This window comes from Cyanistes caeruleus, chromosome 4 (genome assembly GCF_971803275.1).
Source record: "Cyanistes caeruleus chromosome 4, bCyaCae1.hap1.1, whole genome shotgun sequence".
Taxonomy (NCBI): domain Eukaryota; kingdom Metazoa; phylum Chordata; class Aves; order Passeriformes; family Paridae; genus Cyanistes; species Cyanistes caeruleus.
The window spans coordinates 55,306,404-55,328,389 of NC_141704.1; the positions used below are offsets into that span (position 1 = coordinate 55,306,404).

The window sequence follows — 21,986 nt, forward strand, 5'->3', positions numbered from 1 at the left end:
AGTGTGAGTGCAGGAGGGGCACAGATTACTTCAACATAAATGTCATAACTATGGACTTGCATAAGCCCACTGCAAATTCCTTATTTTTCCCCTCAAGGAAGCACGGTCTGAGGTGCCAGATCCATGAAGTCTGCACTGTGCTGACAGGACTGATGCTCACATCGCCTGGCACCTCCAAGGGCCGAGGCACTGGAAAGCAGAGCTGTGAGGACAGCATTTCTCTTGGCTGCACTAAGCTCTACCTCAGGGAAGGCAGCAACTGCACAAACAAATCCAAGCAAATTCCGTTGTGTTCCACCTCTGAATGTTTCCAAAGGTGTTTGCATGTGCCTGTGGGTTTGATGGGAAGGCAATCAAATGGGTTTAATTCCTTCCTCTGACAGTTTTTTTTGAGAATGAGGCAAGTGTCACCTCTCCACCATTTAGATCCAACAGCTCCATGGAGTAAAGACCTCCTTCCTACCAAAGGCATCGATCCTTCTGACAGTGAGCTCTGGATGGCCCATTGCAGACAGTGAGATGTCATGCCTGGAACACCTGGCTGCACGTGCAGAAAAGCTGCAAGCAGGAAAGTTGGTAGAGCAGGGCTGTGTAAAAGCAGTGATTGCTATTACACATTTTCAAACGCTTGCAGCTCTAGGATGTAAGTGCATTATCCATCAAAAGACACACAGACTCAAAGGAGCTGCATGACTCTCTCTGCAGACCACAGACAGAGGATGGCACTTCTTCAGTTTATTCCTAACATCCCTTTGTACAAACCCTTAGTGCAGACTGCACACAGCCCTACTTCATCTACTACCTCTGCACCACTCTCTCGAGAAGCCACAAGTGGCTCAGCAATGTGACTCCTCACCAGCCTGCATCAAACCCCTGGCAGCACCTCACCTGGCAAGAGGCCAGCATCTGCAAACACCCACTCTTGCACTTTCCACATATACAGCATTAAAGATAAAAGAGATGGTGCAGAAGCATGTCAAATTCACTCTCCACTCATGCATAAGGTGATAAAAAGAAAGCATTAAGTTAATCAGGAATTAACCTTAGGGACTGATTCCTTCAAAGGGAAAAAAAAAAATCTCTGTGGTTGAAAAGCTCACAGAAGCACTGGGTGTTTCCAAGTCCCACCTCTCTGGTGCACACACAGATGGGCCATGGCAGAGCTGTACCATGCTCTGTGCACCATCAGCATGGTCTCCTTTAGGTCACCAGCAGAAACCCAGATGGGACACACACATCTTTATCTACTGTGACCAAACAGGAGGCCACTGTGGAGCTGTGATTATTTCACTCTGCTGCCTGTGCCACTGCTTCCAAGTGAATGATGCCAAAAGTTGGATGTCAACAGATGGTCCGAAAAACTCAAGCATTTGGTAAGCAAAAGGTAACTTACCAGCTTCAAAACCAGCTCAGACACCTGTCTTACTCAGCTTGCTTCTAGAAAAAGAGCCACAATTTCTGTAATCACTACACTTTATTAGGAGTTTAATTTTTTCATCTCATTTTAGAAAAAAAAAATTAAATCAGCATCTTCAGTAGCACCAGCTACTTGAATGCCAGGCTTAGTAACTCGCTCATTTCCTAAAATAACTAATTTTTTCTTGGTGATCATCTAGTTTTGATAGAAATAGCCATGGATTTCTAATGCTATTTTTATAATCACTGCTGACTGCTTAGTAACTACCTGACAAACTGATACTATTGCAAGTAACTGGCAACAACAAAAACTATTTTCCAGTTCACCAGTGGCAGCACCTATTCAGGAACTGGTGCACAGGCAAACCAGTCAGAATCTGACCCCAAAACCCTTGAAAGGAGCACTGGTTTCCTCACCCAGGATTATCTGGAGAGAAATCCTTGGTGCACCTCTCAGACCACCCTAACAAGATAATTCATTCTCTGTTTCCAGGGGGAATGAAGTCCTGATCGGTACCAGGTAAAACAATACATTTTTCAGGAATGCTGAAAATGCCTAAACTCTTTACTTACATGAGAACTGTGGGTACTCAACACCTCTGGAAATCTGGCTTTCTGTTATGGAATTAAAGCAGAGAGCAGTCCTTTCCCATTCCCATAACAGGGCACAGGTATATATTCCATAATATTTCACGTTTTATATTCGTATCTTAAAATTTTGATATTTACTATTTTCTTTTTCCCTGTAGAAATCTGCTACCCATCCATTCAGTTTTGTGTTTATGGTCTTTCTCACCCAGGTTTCTGAAATTCCCTTAAGATATAAGCTCATTTTCCCAATCCTTAATCTCTGTAACCTCTAATTCCACTTGACAAGCCAATTTGAGCAGAATGAAGAAGCACACAAATCTTTGAAAGAGAAGTGGAACATTCCAAAAGGAAATAGGAAAATCAACAAATTGCTCCAGGAATTAGAACAATCATTTTGACCTTGTGGTTGCTTTTCCCTCTTCCCTTTCATTCTGTGACTGCAGGCTGCTTGACTAGGTGGGGAAAACAAAACAAAACAGGTAAAATTCAATGCACAAATTTACATAAAAGCATGATCCCTGGAAAAACAACTCAGTTTATGGTGAATTTGCTCTTAAGAAGGTAACGTGGAACAAGAGGAGCTGAACAAAAAACAGAACCCTCAATAACTTGGCACCCCAATGTTTAACTAAGGCCAAGTAGCCACCATGAGCAATTATTACCTCTTTCAGCTGTAAATTTCTCGCTCCTCATTTCACCTACACTCTCCTGCTCACCCCTACTACTGTGCCATTCCAAACCCTTTCAGCTCTGAGCAGGTCTCAAAATACTAACTCAAATCAGAAGAAGAAAATGGCAGAATAAAAGGAGTAATTCAGCATTAATATGCTGAAAATGGCAGAACTACCTGTCCCCATGATAATTACCTACACCACCCTGCAGGCAGTAAGAGCCCATTTGGTGAGATGCTGAATATCTTCATAGTGAGCCAAATCAGAACTACTTCAAGCTGTGGTTGTATTTACCCAGAGTACCACACTCCAAACCTGTTATTTTCAAACATCTACCAAGCAAAAGAAAATCTGATGAAAAAGGTATTTTGACAGTTCTTGTGTTTGCTTTTTTAATCCAAAACAGCAGTCACATACAGACCAAGGCAGCTTTTCCCTTTAGCTTGAGTCTGTCAGCTGGCACAGCGAGCTCCCTGGGAAAGCTTCCCTGCTCCTTCCAGCCCCACCAGGAACCCACACACAGCTGATGTGGCTGCAGCACTCAACAGGGCAGAAACACAGCCAGCAAGCTCAGGGTGCCTGAAAGGGGCTCCCCCCTTCCTCCAGATTTCACTAAACAGAGTCTTTCTGGCTTATTACTCTCTCCCTGCAGCAAATATTAACAACAGAAGCAGCACAGAAAAAAGCTTGCTGCTAAGGATTAAGAACATCAGTCCTGACCTTCTCTCTGTGTGGAAGGAATTCAAGTGGCCCTCAGGAAAATGAAAGCAGGATTTATTTTAAATGGACCTTTTATGGAAATGACTGTGGTTTCCAGCTCGTCAGATAGACTCCATCAATAAATAGCCTTATTCACCTTGCTGTGCCTTTGAAGCAGGTATTGTTCTGGAAGTGTTGTGGCATATAAATTTTGCTAGGCGTACTTTCTAACTATGCTGGTACTACTGTAGAATATTATAAAAGGCAATTGTTCCCCAGAAAGGTCCATAAGCTGTGATTTATTAATGAAATGCCAAACCTGGGAAACGAGGCAAAGGTCTCATGAGTGCAGGGTAAAGTAAATAGCATGACAGAATACACACAGCGAGTGCTAGCAGAAACAACAGAAACATGCACACAAAAAGAAGATGCAAATGCATTCCTCTCCTGGATGGTACTGAACGTTGCCAGCTAAGAAATTCAGTCTGAAAGTCACTGAAGAATATGCTCAGATGACATCCATACATATAATCCACCAGATAAATTGCAATATGATGCCAATTACAGCACGAAATAAAGTCATCACAATATGGTATAAAATGCCTTGTCTTGGCTAAGAAGCACCATGCAAGGAAATTCAAAGAGGCAGCATCACCTTTAAAATTAGAACTGAAATAAAAAACAACCAACTGTAGCATATGAAAGATCAGGATAATACATATGTCAGTCACATGCAATGAATATAACCTGAAAACCATCACAATTTCCTGGACCATATGTAGCCACATCACATAGAACAGCCAAGCAGGTTCTTTAAAATAGTTACAGAGCACACTAGATGCATTTTTCAAATCGATGTGAAATGTTAGCAGCATTCCCTCCTCGGACATGAGCAAACTGCTGTACATCATTATGTGTTCAGGCTGAACATGCAGAAGGTGCTGAAAACCACCAGAAGGTACCTTTATAGCGCTGGTCATGAGTACAAATGGGTGAGGGCCATCAGGATGAGGTGCAATACCCTCCCCCAGATTGGCCAAGTGCGAAAGCTACTCCTTCGAGTTAGTTTTCCAGATCACCCCTCTGAATTAGCCCATCACATACATGAGTTTCCCACTATCAGCCCTCCATTTATCAGGTACCACAGAGAAAGTGGAATCCTATCCATCATGAGCTCTGTACACTTACATTCACAGCTAAAACTACAAGCTGCTAATTAGGCAGCGACCTAAAAATGCCATGTGGAGTGGCATCAAACATCTGAAGGGTCTTCCTTTCACGCTCACTGAATTATTATGACATGTCAAAGAAATAACTGTCGTCCTGATGATAATGCCAAGAATTGTCCTCCCTCCAGTTCACCAGGTGCTCCCCGTATCTTCCAGCAAAGAAAGGCAGTGCCATGTGCCCTTGGGTATCCCAGTGGCCATCAGAAGCACCAGATTATTTTTCTGACCTTGTGACTGGCATGCTCGATATCCACTGAGAGAATGCCTCATCCATTTCCTGGTACCTTTGCAATCCATCCGGAAGTCACACCACATCCATTCCTCATAGCCAAGGCTATCTTTGACAACGAACAATAAATAAATGTCATCCTCTTTTCCCAGCTATTAAAATTTCTCTGGGATGCAGGCATTTTCAATAGCACCCCCAGCCTTTATCACATCCCCAGCACACTGCTTGAAGCCTGTGTGAGGAAGTTCACTGCAAAGAGTTGAGAGGAACAAGTCTTACTTGGGGAGCTGTTCATAGGGAGCTCAGCAGCTGGTAAGTGAGAGGGATTCACACTGTGCAGGAGAAACAACCCAGAGAATGGAAGTTACACACAAGGAGTTAACAAAGCCATTTTTTAAGTGACCTCCTCATTAAGTAAAGAGGAGGACAACAGTGAAGGTGCACAAGCAGGATGAGAAGGGAGGCTTCTCTCTCCAAACAAACTGGAGAGCTGCCTTCTCTGTTTCTGCACTTTTCAGCATTAAATCCCCATCTAGTAACAGGCATGTTCCAAGGAAAGTGCCCATGGGTAGAAATCTTCCACTGCTGCTTCTCTTTCTGAGGTAGAACAATGTTCACAAAATGAAACAAGAAAGCTTCATGCCTTAGATGTCCTTTATCAGCACCACACATACATGCACAACAGAGTTATTACCCTAATCACAAATGTCAACAAATTAGCCCTGTTTAAAATTCAACAACAAAGGCGGAAATCCAATCCATGCATTCTCTAATTGCAGTCCACAGAAAATATTCTGTGAGTCTCCTGTGAGTTTGTGTTGTGGATGCACACACATCACCTCTTGCCACTGAAAATCAGTTCAGTGTTCACTGGACCAATGCCTTCACTGCTGCCAGAACAATTTCTAGCATTTCCATTCTCCATGCTGCAGAAAAGAAAGCAATGGTGCCACTGAGAATGAGCACAAGGTTTTCTCTCTTACCCCTGCACACCTACACTTTAAAGAGAGAGGCACACAGACTGCTTGCCTGTTCACTCCACAATCATTCCTCAGGAAATTGCAAGCTATTGCTTCCAGGTTAGACCTTGCAATGAAAAGGGAGAGAAAAATGGCTGCTAAGACTGCTCTGTTGGCTTCAAAAAGAGAGCAGAACACCTTACACTTTATGAAATGTGAGAAATCAACTGATGTATCTCACGCTGCCTCTAAGCTGTAAAACACTGAGTAACAGCTTGTCTGGGGCTTGACTGAAGGATGGTCCTTCTTGGGGGAAACAACGCCCTATAAAAGGCCACTGCTGCTGCATTCAGAAAGGTGCTTTCCTAAGACCCTCATACAATGAATTGTGCCTGCAGTTCATGTGCCCTGAACTTCCCTCTCCCTGTTATAAAAGGGATTGTTTGAAGTCAAATGGCATAATTTATTTCCAGGAAAAGTGCTGCTTCCTGTTTGCTTTCCTCGATAATTCATCCCGCTCAGCCCAACACAATCATCTTCATACCACTGAATGGCAGTACCATGGTTCAGAGATTGTGTGAGTTGTTAAAAATAAAACAGAAAATAGCTTTAGAAATGTAGAACTGCCTGAAAAGAAAAATATTTCCAATTGTATTTCTAATTATGTACATACATATGCTCCATCCCTTCAAGTGTTCAAGGTCAGGTTGGAGGGGGTTCTGAGCCACCTGGTCCAGTGAAAGGTGTCCCTGCCCATGGCAGGGAGGTTGGAACTGGATGATCTTTAAGGTCCCTTCCAAACAAACCCTTCTGTGATTCTATACCAAGGGCTGAGGGAAACATGTCCAAGTTGATCCCCAGGAATTATCACCAGTTCCATGTTCACTGTGGATTAACTGGAGCTGAAAGTGGTCATGTGAGCACTTTCTCAAGATGGCTCTGGTTTTACTGGATTAGATACAAAAGCAGACCACTTCACATCCAATTTATTCAGTGTTTGGGGTTTTCAAGGGTAAACATAAAGGAATCTTTAAGACTAATTTCAAAACATCTAATAAGTGTAAAAAGAGTAAAATTCATATTGCTTAACATTAACAGTGGTCAAGCACGAAACTGAACTTGTCACAAAAAAATTACAACTTGCAGTTTCAAATCAAACAGCAGAATTCATAAATCCAGACTGAATTGTTTTTTTAAAAATTCATTAAAATATGATAAAATCTTTTTCAAGCAAACCAACAATATTAATCCTACATATAGTTCTGTCAGCAGGAGAAGAAATAAAAAGCAAACAAAACTTCAAAGAACATGGAATAAGATTGTTCAGAAGTCTTCAGTACTGGGCTAATGAGAATTTTATCATTAACTTCCCTGAGAACAGGATTAGGTCTAATGCAAACAGTTCTGTATAGCTCTAGCAGTGAGTAATGAAGGCAGGAGGAATATGAGATGATGTACAACCTGCAGGTAGAAGTGGTGAATACCTAATAAGGTGTTTTCCCATATTTCCCATACAGCATCTGTCAGTGTATTATCTAAATTAATGACTCTGCAGTCTCAAACTGTTTGGTTCATTTTCTGTCTCTTATCAGGAGCACAGGGAAGATTGCCAGGTTAGACTGAAAATGTACACGACCTGCACATTTTAGCATAACACGGGTATTAAAAGCCTGACACCCTTCAACTACGCTTTTCAGTCATACATATATTTAAGGAAAAGAAACTTTTTGTACTGTTTCCAAAGTGACTACCAGCACCTCTCCTAAAGAAGCTTCCACAACTCAACTGAAAGAGAAACAGCTTGTAACTCCCTACAATCCACAAAAAATCCCCTTCCATGGAAGTGCATATCTGACTTCTGACAAGGCTTGTACAACCTCACTTTCATTTCTGCAGTATGATTAATGGTACCTCTGAAATGCTGAATTGGGAAGTATGGCTTACCAACTATATTATTTACGCTAAAGAACAATTTCCAGGTCATTTCTGATTTCCCACATTCCATTACTCTGCTGACAAAAAAATATCTTCTCATCAAGATGTATCCAACGTTTAGGTTTTAGAAGCATAGCCAAAGTGCAAATAGAGGAATCAATTTTATTTTCAAAAGGCTCTGCAGATGACAGTTCCCAGTCCTGTTTGAAGTAAGTGACAAAAAGCCTAATGACTATGGGAGAGGCAGAGACGCTTTACAACTTCAGTGTGGTTTGGATCATTAACAATAATTGAACGCGGGAGCCCGGGCCAAGTTCTGCCCCCAAATCAGACCAATTAAAGGCTGAGACATTCAACTAGAGAGACATTTTCATCAGTTGAGCTTGCCTGCATTAGTTATTACTGGGATGGTTTTTCACCTCTCTTTGATGCATTCCAGAGGAAAACATGCGCTTACCAACCATTTCATCTGAAGATTAGGAAACAAATTTTTTTTTTTTTTTTTGATGCTGTATTGCATGGCTTTTGGTGTTACCTTGAATGCAGCAATGCAGTGTAGGCTGAGTAATGTCATCACCAGCACCAAGAACACTGTGGCTAAGTTCCTCACATCCCAGATGGACTCGACCAAAGGGATGCTGCCAACCTGCCAGTCGTAGCACAGGGTGATGGGTGCCAGCAGGAGCCACGCGTTGAAGGCCAGAAGGTAGGAATAAGTTAAAAACCTGCAAATGAAAACAGGTAATGTAACACATGGAATGACTGCCAGCACAGGAAACATTTTCCTTTGGCATTTACCACACACCACACAGGAGGAGGAAACAACAAAACAAACTAATCAACAGCACTGCACCAACAGGCAGCCCCACACCTCTCTGTCGACAGAGAAGGCTGCACTTTAAGGTAATTTGAAGAAATAACATAAGATCAGTAATATTTACATGGTTTCTATGCACCAGCCTTTGGAAAACTAACAGAACTTCAACTCCCATTTGAATGTTGGACTTTTGAAGTGACTTTCTGCCAGCTTAAACAATAAATGAGTAACTACACAGGTACATACATATATATTGAACTTTTACACAGTTTACTGCATCATTGCTGCAATACAAAATATCCCTCCAGCTGGGTTTAACTTACAATTTAGGATTTCTTCTATCTGCACAACATTGAGCAATTAAAGTCAGATCCTTCTCTTTTCTCTTTGCAAATTAAGGCACAGGGAGAAAATACAGAAGAAAGGAGGGACAGGGTGATTCTTAGCTGATCCCATCACAGTTTCTTACGGCTGGGGCCAGACTGCATGAGATGTGCAACAGAAGTGATGGGGAAGAAGGGATTTCAAACTGTTGTGATGTTCAATAATCTTTATTCTCAATAGAGAGGAAATTAATGAGGAATGGAAATGGTGAGCATGCTGCCCTCTGGGAAGTATGCAGGGCTTTCAAAGGACTGAAACAGAACATCATGTGTGCCACTGGGTTAAAGAAAACAAAAAACCAAATCAAACCAACATCCCTCTCTGCCCCCAGGCTTTTGCTTCTTGGCATCTACTTGCCAAAAAGTGCATCTAAAGTTGAAATACTTTTAAGTGCAAGAGACTGCAGATTGATTGTTCTAATAATCATGAAGTCAACCAAGTAAAATTGTGACAGCCTTCAAAGAGACAAACCCATCCTTGGTGTGCAAGTGGAAAAGTCCACATTGTACGCTGCCCCAAAAATGGCAAATACTTAAAAAAAGGAAAAAAATGCATTATATCCTGCATAGGATTTCTCCCATCTGAGCCTGCTTTGGCAGCTGTTACCACACCCAGTTGCCATGGTACCTTGCAGGTTTATTAAAATGGTAACAGAGGATGGCAGAAATGTCAAGGCACGTGGACAGAGTTTACACGTCTCACTTGACACAAACGTGCCCCTTTATGGTCAAAATTCAGCCCCTTACAACAGCACTTAAAACATAAGATTTGTGGCAGAACAATTAAGACACTGAAGCTAAGTGTGACTCCAGGCAGGAAGTTCCCAGCTGGATGTTGGGCCCTAAATTTGTGTGAAAACCTATTTAAATAGCTACAAAGTTAGGATATCAGTTTCTCTTCTCATCCAAAAAGCAAACGTCTCCAGCAGCACAGTGACCCAAAAGCAAGGAGGCTTACTGAGCTGGAATGTTTCATTGTAAACAGTCACAGAGGCACATTCTCGTTTTCCCACAGATCTTTCTGAACTCCCAGTTCTGGAAAGTAGAATATTCCCACATTTTTAAGGTTTTCAGCCATTTGATACACTTCTCTCCCACTCATACCCTCCCCCCCCCCGCCCCCATTTTTCTCACCTTCCCCACCCTGAGGTACTAAACAAAAGGGATAGAAAGAAAATCCATCTTCTCTTAACAGAGGCAGCGATTTAAAAGCCAGTTCCTATTTAAGAGAGCATCCCTCAAAATTATAACCTAATTTTGCTAAAAAGGTTCTTACTTGATTGCTCACTCTTTCTAAAGAAACAAATGTGTTTTTTAGTCACCAGCCCAGTCTCTTCTGGTGCACATTACAGAGAAACACAGCAACACAAAATCTGGGGAGACTTAATCACACCAAGGCACTCACTCGTGACATTTTGTGTGGCCTGACCCACCTCTGCCCAGCCACAACAAAACAGACTTCTCCATCAGCCTCAACACATTAGCTCAGAAAAGGCTGCCAGTGTTTATTTACAGCTACTTACTTCAAAGCCAAACTGAAATCCATTTCTGGCTTCATTGTTAAAATAAAAGCATGTCTATTTAGATGAATCTGAATTGTTACTACAACTGTGCAAATTTGACAGGAATTCCAGAAGCACTGAGTTAGTTTTGCACTTGATGCTTTAGGAGAGCCCAGTTTTTCGAGGGAGTGTCCTTTTATGCCCTGGCATATTAATATTTTCAAAAGGCATCACAATATTCATAGAAGTTTGTATGCAAACCACAACACACACCAGAAAACCTTCCCCTGCTTACTCAGGCTGGGCTGCTGGGTAGGAAGGAACGAGAGGACATTTGGGATCTTTGCAGACTGCAGCACTGCAGTTAAGGACAGACTAGTTGCTTTTCTGCATCTTCGCTGATAAGGCAGGAGCTGATATATCCTTACACAGCACAGAATAAATAAACAGTTTGCTGCCATAACAAATGGAGTCCGCTTAATTTAAGAGGTATTCAGAGTAGCCAGATCAGTGTGAGTTCATGCATTTCTGCTGGAAAGGCAGGGCAGGCTGAAGATGGGAAGACAACTCCAGGCCAGGTTTGTAAGCAAGTGTCTGTTTCCAAGTGCTTGTGAGGTTTCAGTCTTCCTTGGGAGCCATGTGCACAGGTTGCTGCCAGAGGCAGCTCCCAAAGGAGAAGCACAATCACTCCACTCCACGATGGCAATAATTAGTGTTTAAATACTCTCTTCCAACAGCAGTGAAATATTTTAAAGCCTGTGACAATCATTAGCACCTGTACACAGTCAATTGGTTGGCCTCTGCAGACACTCTACTGGAAAACCCTTGTATGTGGCTCTTGTATCAACAAGCCTAAGGAGAAAGCTAAATAGGAGAAAGTTTGGAAGAAACCTCTTACCAAAGCTGACACCTCAAGGAATTAATTTGCAAATTTTGAAAAGACTTGAAGATTCTGAAATCACTCCAGGAGCTAATTACTTTTCAGCAGCCTACCTGCAAATGGCAACAGGAGTATTTTCTTTTAATTAGTTGACTGAGTGAATTACATTTTAAATTAATGATTTTCTTGATATTGCTTCTGGTGTCTGCTGGAATTCCAAGGGAGAAAAATTCCTGCTTGTAGCATCTCCTACTCTCTCAGTTAATCCCATGAAAACCCGAGTATTACTGGTGAGGTGACTGGAAGAGTCCGCCCCTTAACTGGCCCCCAGGCCAGGTAACAGCATTTGCATTGCAGCAATTTTTTTTATTTGCAAATTTAACATGGAAATCCAAGTTTCAGTAGGTAGCAAGTATTCTTTTCACTTCTCATTGTCTCTCTAGCATGCTCAGAAAAACACAGTTCCTCCTGTAGGTAGCCAGTGTTGTCATGGCAATCCAGTTTGTTTAGTTTTAAATTCTTTCCGTTTCAATGTTCTGTTGCATCCTTTGAGATAAATACAGGATGACTCATATCTAGAACTTGTTGCAGAAAACATCTGAACTGTTTCTGCTGCAAAATTGCATGCAAAGGGTACTTCTCAAAGCCATAACAATATGATGGGAAAATACTTGAGGAATTGTCTGTTACCCATTGCTGTAATAGAGACCAACAAGCTTGGAAAAGCCCTCATCTCAGCTCTGCCAAATCCAGGAATCAGAGCATAAGGAATGTGAGACTAGGTAAAAAAAATAAAAGTTTTATAGAAATTTGAGGCGTTTCCTATCTTTTCTGATTTTGGAGCAGTTTAAGTTTTCTCCCCACAGCACCCAGGGACTGAGATTATACATTTCTTTCTGAAACTGTGCTACAAGAGTGAACACAAAGTCCTGACCATGTCCCACCAAAGCTGCATGGAAAAGTGAGGGCCTGTGATCCTATTTTTTCTACCAGCCACCCAGTTCTGGGTCAATCCCGTTCCTGGCAGACAGCCCTACCCACACAAACCCAGCAGGGAACCCACCTACATATGAAATATCTCCCTACACTGGGGATTTTAGCAAAGCAAAGGCAAACTATTCTCCTGGTTGGGGAAAAATTCACCTATGTTGAAGGCAGGTAATAACTGCACTTAACTGGTACTTGGGGAAAAAAAAAGAGGAAGGCATGAAGCAGATGGGGATCTGAGGCAGAAGCAGGAGTACAGTTTTTGCCCATTCAGAAGTCACAGACCCTGGTTATGCTCTTCTGACACAACCTGCACACTGCCAGGCACCCAGGGAGGTTTCAGTTCACTATAAGGGTAAGAAGAGCTTTTTTGTTAGGGAAAAGAGCTTTTCATTTGTATTAACAGCTGAACTGATTTCAGCTCCAGGCTCAATTCATCCTCTTACAAAGCCTTAAACCCAAGTGTGTTTGACAAGTCACTTCACAATAATGTCCTCCTAGGACATGTGGCTGCAATTATAACCAGGTGGTGGTATTTTGGATATTGTCTTCAAATTGAGTATATTTACGTTCCCCCTAGGGAACTCCCAGTCCAGTCATACCTTCCCACACGAGTTTATTTTTCTGCTCTGTATATTGCCAGCCTAAACATTTTATTTTCAGAGCCTCAGAAGGAAAAAATTCCCACTCTGTCCATCCAGCTCATTCAGAGATGGTGGAGTAAACTACACAAACAAGGATCAGGTGGACAAATTCCATTTAACATTCAAATGCGAGTATAAATTAGACAAGAAATACTTGTAACTAGAAAAGTACCTGTGTATTCCCTTTCATCAAACCTTTTGCATTTAGGACGAAAATCAGTAGAGGACAGGAGTAGGAAAGACAGGGATAAACAGAGAGCTGCAGCTTGATGAATAACAAGGTAGCTCCTCTGGAAAGTGGGCTTATGTGTGCCAGGGACATGGGGAAAAGCGGGCTGTGTTGTCTTCTACAGCTGCACAGCCTGAAGAGCTTTAATCTGGTGAATGGCTCTCTCTCAGTTGTGTCAACTCTGTGGCTAAGGATCTAAAAAAATCTATTAAAAAAATACTGAATTCTTTAAGAGTAAGGATTCTGAAAGAGCCTGTGAGTTTCCAGTGAAACCCAAGCCTCCTGTCAGAATGTCAGCAAAAGCTAGGATCGATCTCACACTGTTTTCCCTGTGCAAACCCCCGTGTGCTGTGGGTGAGGACATGCCTTGTGATCACACCTGATCCTCAGCTCCTCACATTCCAGAGTCACGCAGCCCAAATTCCCCAGCAGCGCCCAGCAGTGGGCAACTGCTTCAGAAGAGGATTATGGAGGCAGCAGCAGATGGAGGGCTCTGTGGACAGCCACTGAGATCCTCAAGAAATTAAAAACCAGACTCATAAACCCATTGCTTCTGGAAACAGCTCATGGTATCCCACAGCATTACCCACCCAATGCTGGTGGGAGCCAAAGGGATGTTCTGGGCATGCTGCTTTGCCTCAGAGACCAGCCACTCTCTATCTCTTCTGTGTGGAAGTATTTTGGAAAGCAAAATGCATGGCCTGTAGGAGTCAATGGCCACTGCTGTGGCTGCTGCCTCTCTACTCCATGTGCAGACTCTGGCAGGGAAGTCTTGTTGTGTAAGCAGCACTTACAGCAAGCACCACAGCCCATTAAAACGCCTGTCAAATCCCAGAGCAGCACTACCAGGGTTTATTCATCACACCAAGAACCCTTGTGTGAGAGGGAGATGCTGAAATCTTTCCTGTGGCTCTGGGAGCACCACCTTCTCTGCAGAGTGGCCTTTGCCTTGGAGCACCATCTTCCAGCCAGGCCTTCCCCCAGCTCCCAACACCCCTTGAAATAAAGTCCACAGCTCACACTTAATGTATGGGCTCTCTGGCCCCTGGGTAGGCATAAGGTCAATTTTTACCAACATTGTTGCTCTCCCTTTTGTTAGAAGTGATCCCTGAATGCTGGGTGCCTGCAGAGATTACACACAGGGCTGAACTGAAACACCTTTGAGCACACGATAGAAAGCACTGACAAACCAGGCAGAACTTCAGCATTCAGGTAGCATGTGCAAGCCTGGCTGATTAAGAGCTGATATGTCACAGGGGTCTATTTTAATGCTATTTTCTAGCCTAAGGTCCATGAAAACTCCATATCAAAGTAGTTGCTACACTTGACTTCTATTTCCTTGGCAGAACTGGCTGGCACAGGGACCCATTTTCCCAACACAGGTCCATGGTTTGCCTCTCAGTAGCTCATTCCCTTTGAAGTTACAACTGGGCTGATTAAATGCATTGCTCAGAAAACAGTCATAAATCTCTGTGAAAAGGATTATGTGCCAGTTTTTATGTATAAGCACTTCTTCAGCTTTCTGCAGCACTGAATTCTCATTTACCTGATTGAAACAGCAAAGCAATACAGAAAGCCAGCTTACAGAGAGAGCAGTTCAACCACAGGACAATGTTATCTCAAGGCAGTCCAAGTAGAAATGCATTAACTATTTAAGGAAGCACCACAAATAACCTGCTTCACGCCCAGGGTGATCAGCCACCAGAGATCACAAGGCAAATGCCAGCAGAAATTAATATAACTTGACTCCCAAATACATAGAGGTTTTTTTAAAAAACAGACTTTTATTTAGAAATTAGAGGCAAGATTTAATCTGTTTCACACAGCTTGACACATGCTGCACAATGGATTTTTCCCTTGTCTTGCCACCGTGTTGGTAATAAAATCTGTTTATCCAGAGGCCTCCTAATTTTTTCCCCTCAAGAAGGGCAAAAGAAAAAAACATTGTGCAAAACATCTGAAGCATGTCAGCCCTCCACTCAACACCCTTCTAACTGTGGAGCTGAACTTTTGGTACACTGGTTCCATAAAGCTGGGTAACCCTCAAAACTATTCTAGCTGCATTCTCTCTCCAACTCTGTCTGATACAAGCAAGAATGCTTGAGCAGAGGTTTGGGATTGTTTTTTCTATCTCAAATATTGCTAACCCGTAGCAGATTTTGAGATCAAAGTCTGCTCCTTAAGGTAAGGCCACTGGAGACAGTACATCCTGCAGTGCACAACAGCCTGGAGGGGACAGCCTTTCATGGCAGGGCTTAGGAATAGCAGGATTCCCAACATCTTCATTTCTGCCTCCACTGAGGGAGACCATGACAGACACATCTCATCTTCTCAGAACACCTTTGCCAAGCAAAACAATGAAGGCCATGGAAACGTGGCTCATTTATGTCACTAAGCTTTGAGGTATTCGGGAATATCACTTGTAATTTTAACAAAAGTAATTTAGGGAGATTGCTGAACAGCTGACTGTTTCTAAAGATTGAAAAACTGCCATTATTTCAGCATATTATGCCCTTCAATTGTTAAATAAATCATTATCTGTTTTTAATCATTTTAATCATTATCTGTCTATTTTAATTTATACATTTGTGCTGTCCAAGATTGGAGACAACTTACACAGAACACAGTCATTTTCTAAGGCCAAACTGAGCCACATCAAAGGTCTGTGCAGCACTGACCAAAAGTCAGTGCCAAGTAAAGCATATAAAATGATAATTTTCCCCCAGTTCCTAGCTGGGGAGCTGGATAAGTTGGAGTTTGTGAGTTGGATGTGGTTTCTGCATGTTTAGTAGCCTCGATTTCTTATTTCAACTGGGCAAATTTCTCTTTGAGTCTGCAAAAACGTTCAGCACACTCCTGGTATCCTGCAGGAAGAAGCTCCCCAGCTCAGCCACTTGTTGCAAGACACTTCCTTGGCTTGCTTGGAACCTGTCTTCTCTGAGATTCATTTCATACACCCTAAATTCCACATGCCCCCCTCCTCCACACAATCGTGGGTGCACAGACCTCTCACAATCCCAGTCCTGTAATGTACGCTGTATCAGCTCTAAGGGATCACAAATTCTGACCTCACAAGTCACTGCTTTTTCAACCCCCTAATTTACACCTTCCCCTGATGCTGGCCCCAGTAAACCCTGAAAAAGTTACAGTGCTCTCTGTTGGGTTCATCCTGTGCCAGCCAAGACCCCAGCTCCACATCTAATTTCGTGTATTTCACAAGGACTGCCACACATTTCCAAACTACTGTTTTTCTTTTCTATTCCACTGATATCAGCCTTCCTTCTAGTCCCACAGAGCTGGCCAAGCCTTAGAATAATTTTCAACTCTGTTGAAAACCATAACATTTACCCTGGCGAGACATGCACAAAAACCACATTTCCAGCTCAAATAAAGACAACTCCTTGAAAACAGAAAACTCCCACTTGCGACCTAAATGATCATCAGAGCTACAAAACAACTTGCCCACTGCTTCAGCTACAGTAACAATGTCACTAATCACTTCAGGAGCACTGCCCAAAAATCTTTCTTTTAGTTTCTGGTCTCCACACCAAACTTAGCTCTTCTACTGCCTTCTTCCCAACTCAACCCATCTTGCAGTTACCATCTTGGCTTCAGTGCTGAATCCTAATTTACTGCCTTCAAAACCTTGGTAAAAGCTTCCTACACCGGCTCTTCACATGCTGCTGCCACTGTAGCTGTCCACAGCTGAGGAACACAGACTGCTTAGGAGCTTCCCTGAAGTTGGACCCTAAACACAAAGGCTCCTGTGGCCCTCCTGTGGGCTCACTCCAACAGGTCCATGTATTCCCTGTGCTAAGGACTCCAGAGCTGGATGCAGTGTGCCAGGAAGGGTCTCACAACAGCAGAGGGGCAGAACCACTTCCCTCGACCTTCCTGGGAACCACACCTATGCCACCTGAACCTTGCTAGCTCCACCTGACATCCCAGCCCTGCCCTTGGGATGACTGGCACAATGCCAGTTCAGCAGCAGCAGCTTCAGCTCTGACCACAGCAAGATAAAGTCTCAGGTGAGAGCTGTGGCTTGAGTCTGACAGAGCAGGAAGGAAAAGGTTTGTTGCCAAGATGAGGGCTGTGGTCAGAGGGTGCATCATGGGCTGTCAGTTCAGAGGCAGTCACTGGGTCTCAGGACTGACACTGAGCCCTGCTGCTGAAGGGATGGGTTTCCTGAATGGAAGATAAAGCCTCCTGGGTAAATTGCTAAAATGAGGGTTAAGATCAAGCTCAGTAGAAGTGGAAGAATTGGGATAATTAAAGGGTTTTAGAATCCCTTCTGGACAGTAATACTGCTTTTTACTGGAATGGATTTCCTTAATTAGATTTGGAGTAGGTAGGTGTTGCTGGACTGCAGGTGGAGCCGGGGCTGCTGCTGGGGCCAAGGGAGGACCTCAGCCAGCAGCACTCTGACTTGTTTTTCCTAAGTCTGTTAATAAAATCTGCAGTGCCAGTGGTAAAAATAGCCACTGCTTCATACCCTGAGAATGACTTAGCTTTTGGGTTTAGAACACCCTCCACTGTCATTACAAGAGGAAAAGAGACAAACATGCAAAGAACATGTGCAGCACAGAAGAGGCAACTGAAATTAGGCCAGGATCATTTGTGACTTGGTGACCCCCATCTCAGCATAAACACATCAAAAAGGGACAGCAGCAAATCATTCATGCTGTGCTGCACCGAGCCTGGTATCAATAACTCCACTAGAAACAAACACCAGAAAAAAAGTCAGAGCTTTCCAAACAAGATAATGTGCTTCCTGGAAGCACTTTTAGCCTTGATGGTAATAGGAGCTGTTGCCACGTTATCATAAAGGTTCCCCAAATGAAACCAAATCCAATTCTGCAGCAGATGTTGAATAAGGATTGCTTGATCTCAACCTGTGTCTCAGCTGCAATTTCACTGTTGGAATGAGGAGCCAGCAAGGCCAGAACTGACACACAGGAAGACTGCTCCCATTTTCATTTGAGACAGGAAATTCCTCCAGAAGGCTCTCAAGTGTCTTTCAGTAGCTAAACAGAGCAAACACTCCTGCACATGGCCCCTCCACCTTCACTGCTCAGTCACTGATACTACACCAATTGTCATGGTCACCCCCTTTTTATACAAACTTCAGTTGAAGCCAAAACTCTGAATGCTTCTATCCCACATCTCAGCCAATTTTAAGATTTTGGATTATGCCTCAGTTACTGGGCTTTCCAGTCCTGTGCTCAGGCAACTGAAGTATATACTTGGAGCTTTGTATAAAAAGAAGCACACATTTTTCAGTAAGAAAGCACCTGTAATACAGCCCTACAGCACCTGCAATGTCCTCTGGGGTTCAAATAGTTCTGATTTCTTTCTATTCCAGACAGAGCAATACCAAGAAGCAATTAACCTGAGACAAGACAACAAGTTTTTTTCACTGTCATCCACAAACCATTTTAGTGTAGGAAAATGTAACATCAAGACCACACTTTTGAAAACTTTTGTTTGACTGCTGTCATCATACCTCGTCAGTAAATACGGTGAGAATGAGGCTGGATTGTCCTGCTCTGAGAACATCGGCATGGAACCTCCCATTATCCAGAGGCGGAAATACAACACGAGGATCACCTTCAAAGAAGAACATCTCAGTTAGCAATGCACTACTAAAAAGAGCTAGGACCTCCCACAAATGTTTTGTTGTGACAGCTCTCCATGCTGTGTGTGCAAAGCGAGTCAGGTCAGCAGTTTAGGCAAAATTCAAGTTTGGCACCTTGCACAGGGTGACAAACCTGCCAACCCTCAGCACAGACAGCACACTGTGACTTTGTGTGCCCCTCTCCCATGTCTGCATTACTGACAGCAGCTGACACATCTCAGTGCCCACCACAAAGGCAGCTTTCTGAAGGACAAATCTGTCACTCTGCTGCAGTGTAGACTACAGAATTCTGCTACTGACCTCTACCTAAATGCAGAGGGGAAAATGATGGGTGAAGTCTTAAAAGTTATCATTTATCCTTACTGGCATAGGTGTAAGGATAAGCTCCATTGGTGCTTCTCATGCTGCACAATCCTAATTCCTGGAAGAATTTCTGCAAGCTGCCACTCCTTCACCTTTCTGGTAACCACCTGTCAAAGGACAAGCAAGGGGATCTGGCTCCTGGAGCAGCACAGGGAGCTGCACACCCAGAACATTCCCACGGAAATGCTTGCTTTTTCCTGCAACATTCATGCGTGGAGAACATCAAGCAGAAGTTTTTCTTACAACTTTTACTGAGCCCTGCATTGGCATTAACAGCATGTCACTGACAAGGCAGCCCAGTGCCACAGAGTACTGTGTATTTAGGGCAGGAAATATCTGCAGATGATTACATGGTTGCAAGGGCACCCCTATAAATCAAAAGGTTTGAAGTGAAAACACGCTAATATTCTTGTTTCTGCCCAGCTGAAGTTGTCTAGACTAATTCCCAAACTTAACTTCATATTAAGGGCCACCATCTGAGCTTTCTGAATCTTTTGGGATACCACTATGCATTGTTCATTGTCATCAAATACACAGAAATACATGGCCAAGACCATTCATACTTACATAGCTTATCACTAAAGCAGCTCTTTTCAAAAAAGGCCTTGCAGTGTACAAGAAATTCTGGTTGTTATTTGCAGTCAGGTAGCTGAAATATAAGGAAACAAATGTTTGTTGAAGTACTTTGGAACACTAACTCATTTTTCAAATGGAGAAAAATGTGTACATTGATTTAACCACCCTAAATGCAATAATAATGACATAACTCCTACTCTTCAAAGGTCTTTCCTCATAAGTAAAATATTGAGACTAGTTCAAGTAATACACACTATAATACACTGCAGTTTTGCCATTAAAATCTGGGTTTGGTATGTTTGTTGGTTTAGTTTTTGGGGTTTTTTTAATCTTCAATTAACCCCTTAATCCTCAGAAAAATCCCAGGTGTGTCTCAGTGAGATTGCTGTCTTCAGACTCCCAGAGGACTGGGAGACATATTTTTAAAAGGTCACACAAACAGCAATTCAATTTTAGACCATGATTAAAATGCAAAGACTCCTTGTTCCCAGCTCTCTGCTCAGTCTCTAGAGGAGAAAAACTATCTAGCAGAACTGATTCTAAGCATTTTTTGGGAGCGTATTCTGCACGTTTAGGTTTCATCGTAAGTCTGCTGACAAAGTGCTATGATAATTAATATTATCATAGACAAACACACAGGTGGCTTACTGTTGTAGGAATGTTCATAAAACCCTTCCTGTTTCTCAATGAGTAAAATGAAACTGTATTTAGAGACAAAACTATGCATTTATTTTAATATAGAGTAGAAGCACTTGCCAAAGTCTAAGGAACTTTCTTAGTATAACAAACAGTGCCATATCCATGACATTAATTTCATGGCAACTCCATTCCTATTGAACCTTACAGATGCTCCATCATTGTAATAAAGCTATGACAAAAAGAAATACAGAAGAGACAACAGGAATATTTTAAGCATATAGTAGGTAAAAACCTATTGAAAAAAAAATGACAACTTATTTTAAGAAGTTATAAATATCAAGTAAACAAAATAAATTCAGAAGGAAAACATTTGCAGGTTCTACTGTATAACATACAGATAGTATATCCTGATACAGAAGTATCAGGATACTCTGTTTAAATGATTTACAAAAACTGCAGGTTGTATTGCAACACCTTCAAGCAAGCTACCTTTCCAAGCATGAAATTCTCATATGTTTCTCCTGTGAACATCGAGTATATAAAACATACCTTATTTCCTCTCCAAATTCCTTAAGACAGTCTATCACCTGACTGCTTCCACCCTTCAAGTCTTTGGAAAAACAAGACTGAAGCACTTGCTAATGCAACCAAGAGTGTTTAGTACCTAGGGCTTTGTTCAAATTTTCTATAGTAGGAAGTTTGCAAGCCTGGTCACCACGGCAAGATGAAGGAAAGATTACACTGCAGAAAAAAAAGCACCAGGGCAAAGCCAGCAAGAAACAGAGGCAGCATTTACCAAGATGAAAGAAGTACATCTGGATGCTCTGTACAAAGGAGCTGCTCTTCAGAAAACTTTCCCTAAGTGCCATGCCTAAAAACTAAGGAACTAAACCACACACCATAAAGCAAGACAGACAACTTTCAGTCTTTGGAGTCTGCTCATTGTGAAATGTTGACATTTAAGCACCAAACCTGACTTAAATGTCAGACTAGTCTTCAAGGGCTGAACGTCTCAAAGTGCAAAGTTTCTTGAATTCCCACTGATTTTAATCAGGCTGCAGCAAGTACAAGGCAGATGAAACTAAGCTTTCAGCTTTGTCTCCCCATGAAAGGTCAGGTTGGCCTTCAAGTGCTCACCATGGCCCAGCTCCAAAGCCCATCAGAACCAAAGGGAAAGCCTCTCACTGACTTTAACAGCATTTGGACCAAACCCCAGGCTTTTGTCCCCTACTGGAACCCTTTATGAAACTCAACCCCTTGTGATTTGCAGCAGGAAGTGTTTGGTAGCACTTTGTTTACATTTTTATGTGTGGAGAGAGGAGAGGCATCTATTCATCACACCGTCTGACTCTTTTCAAGAACCTGTTTTCACTCGCTCTTACTTTTAACTCTCTGCAACACTTTAGGCTGGAATTTTTCACTACAAATGTTTGCTTTAGGTAGAATTATTCTGGGAAAAGATCAACTAGAAGAGTTCAGCTCTTTCTCCAAGGCTTCAGTTAAAGACAGAGAAGCACTTTTATCAGTGTCAAGAAGTCTGCCAGCTTCATCCTTGAGAAGGAGCATCACCTCGCACCAGTGACCCAAAACTTGTGGGGTGGC

The 21,986-nt window shown here is 42.6% G+C and overlaps 1 protein-coding gene and 2 long non-coding RNA genes across 3 annotated transcripts in view; 2 read left to right on the forward strand and 1 right to left on the reverse strand.

The window, feature by feature from the left end:
• TMTC1 (transmembrane O-mannosyltransferase targeting cadherins 1) overlaps positions 1-21,986 on the reverse strand; it is a 142,423-nt gene that overhangs the window by 72,532 nt on the left and 47,905 nt on the right. Inside the window, exons 6-8 of the mRNA XM_086884757.1 lie at positions 19,737-19,818; positions 18,675-18,778; positions 8,265-8,454 (exon numbers count right to left, since the gene is read on the reverse strand). Coding sequence (XP_086740883.1) covers positions 8,265-8,454; positions 18,675-18,778; positions 19,737-19,818 — 376 coding nt within the window. The remainder of the gene's footprint in view (positions 1-8,264; positions 8,455-18,674; positions 18,779-19,736; positions 19,819-21,986) is intronic.
• LOC147653649 (uncharacterized) lies at positions 1,318-3,411 on the forward strand. Its single transcript, XR_015285631.1, has 3 exons — positions 1,318-1,373; positions 1,910-1,936; positions 3,331-3,411. It is a non-coding gene; the product is annotated as an uncharacterized LOC147653649 (long non-coding RNA).
• Positions 17,161-20,332, forward strand: LOC147653650 (uncharacterized). The gene is made up of 2 exons (XR_015285632.1): positions 17,161-17,241; positions 18,534-20,332. It is a non-coding gene; the product is annotated as an uncharacterized LOC147653650 (long non-coding RNA).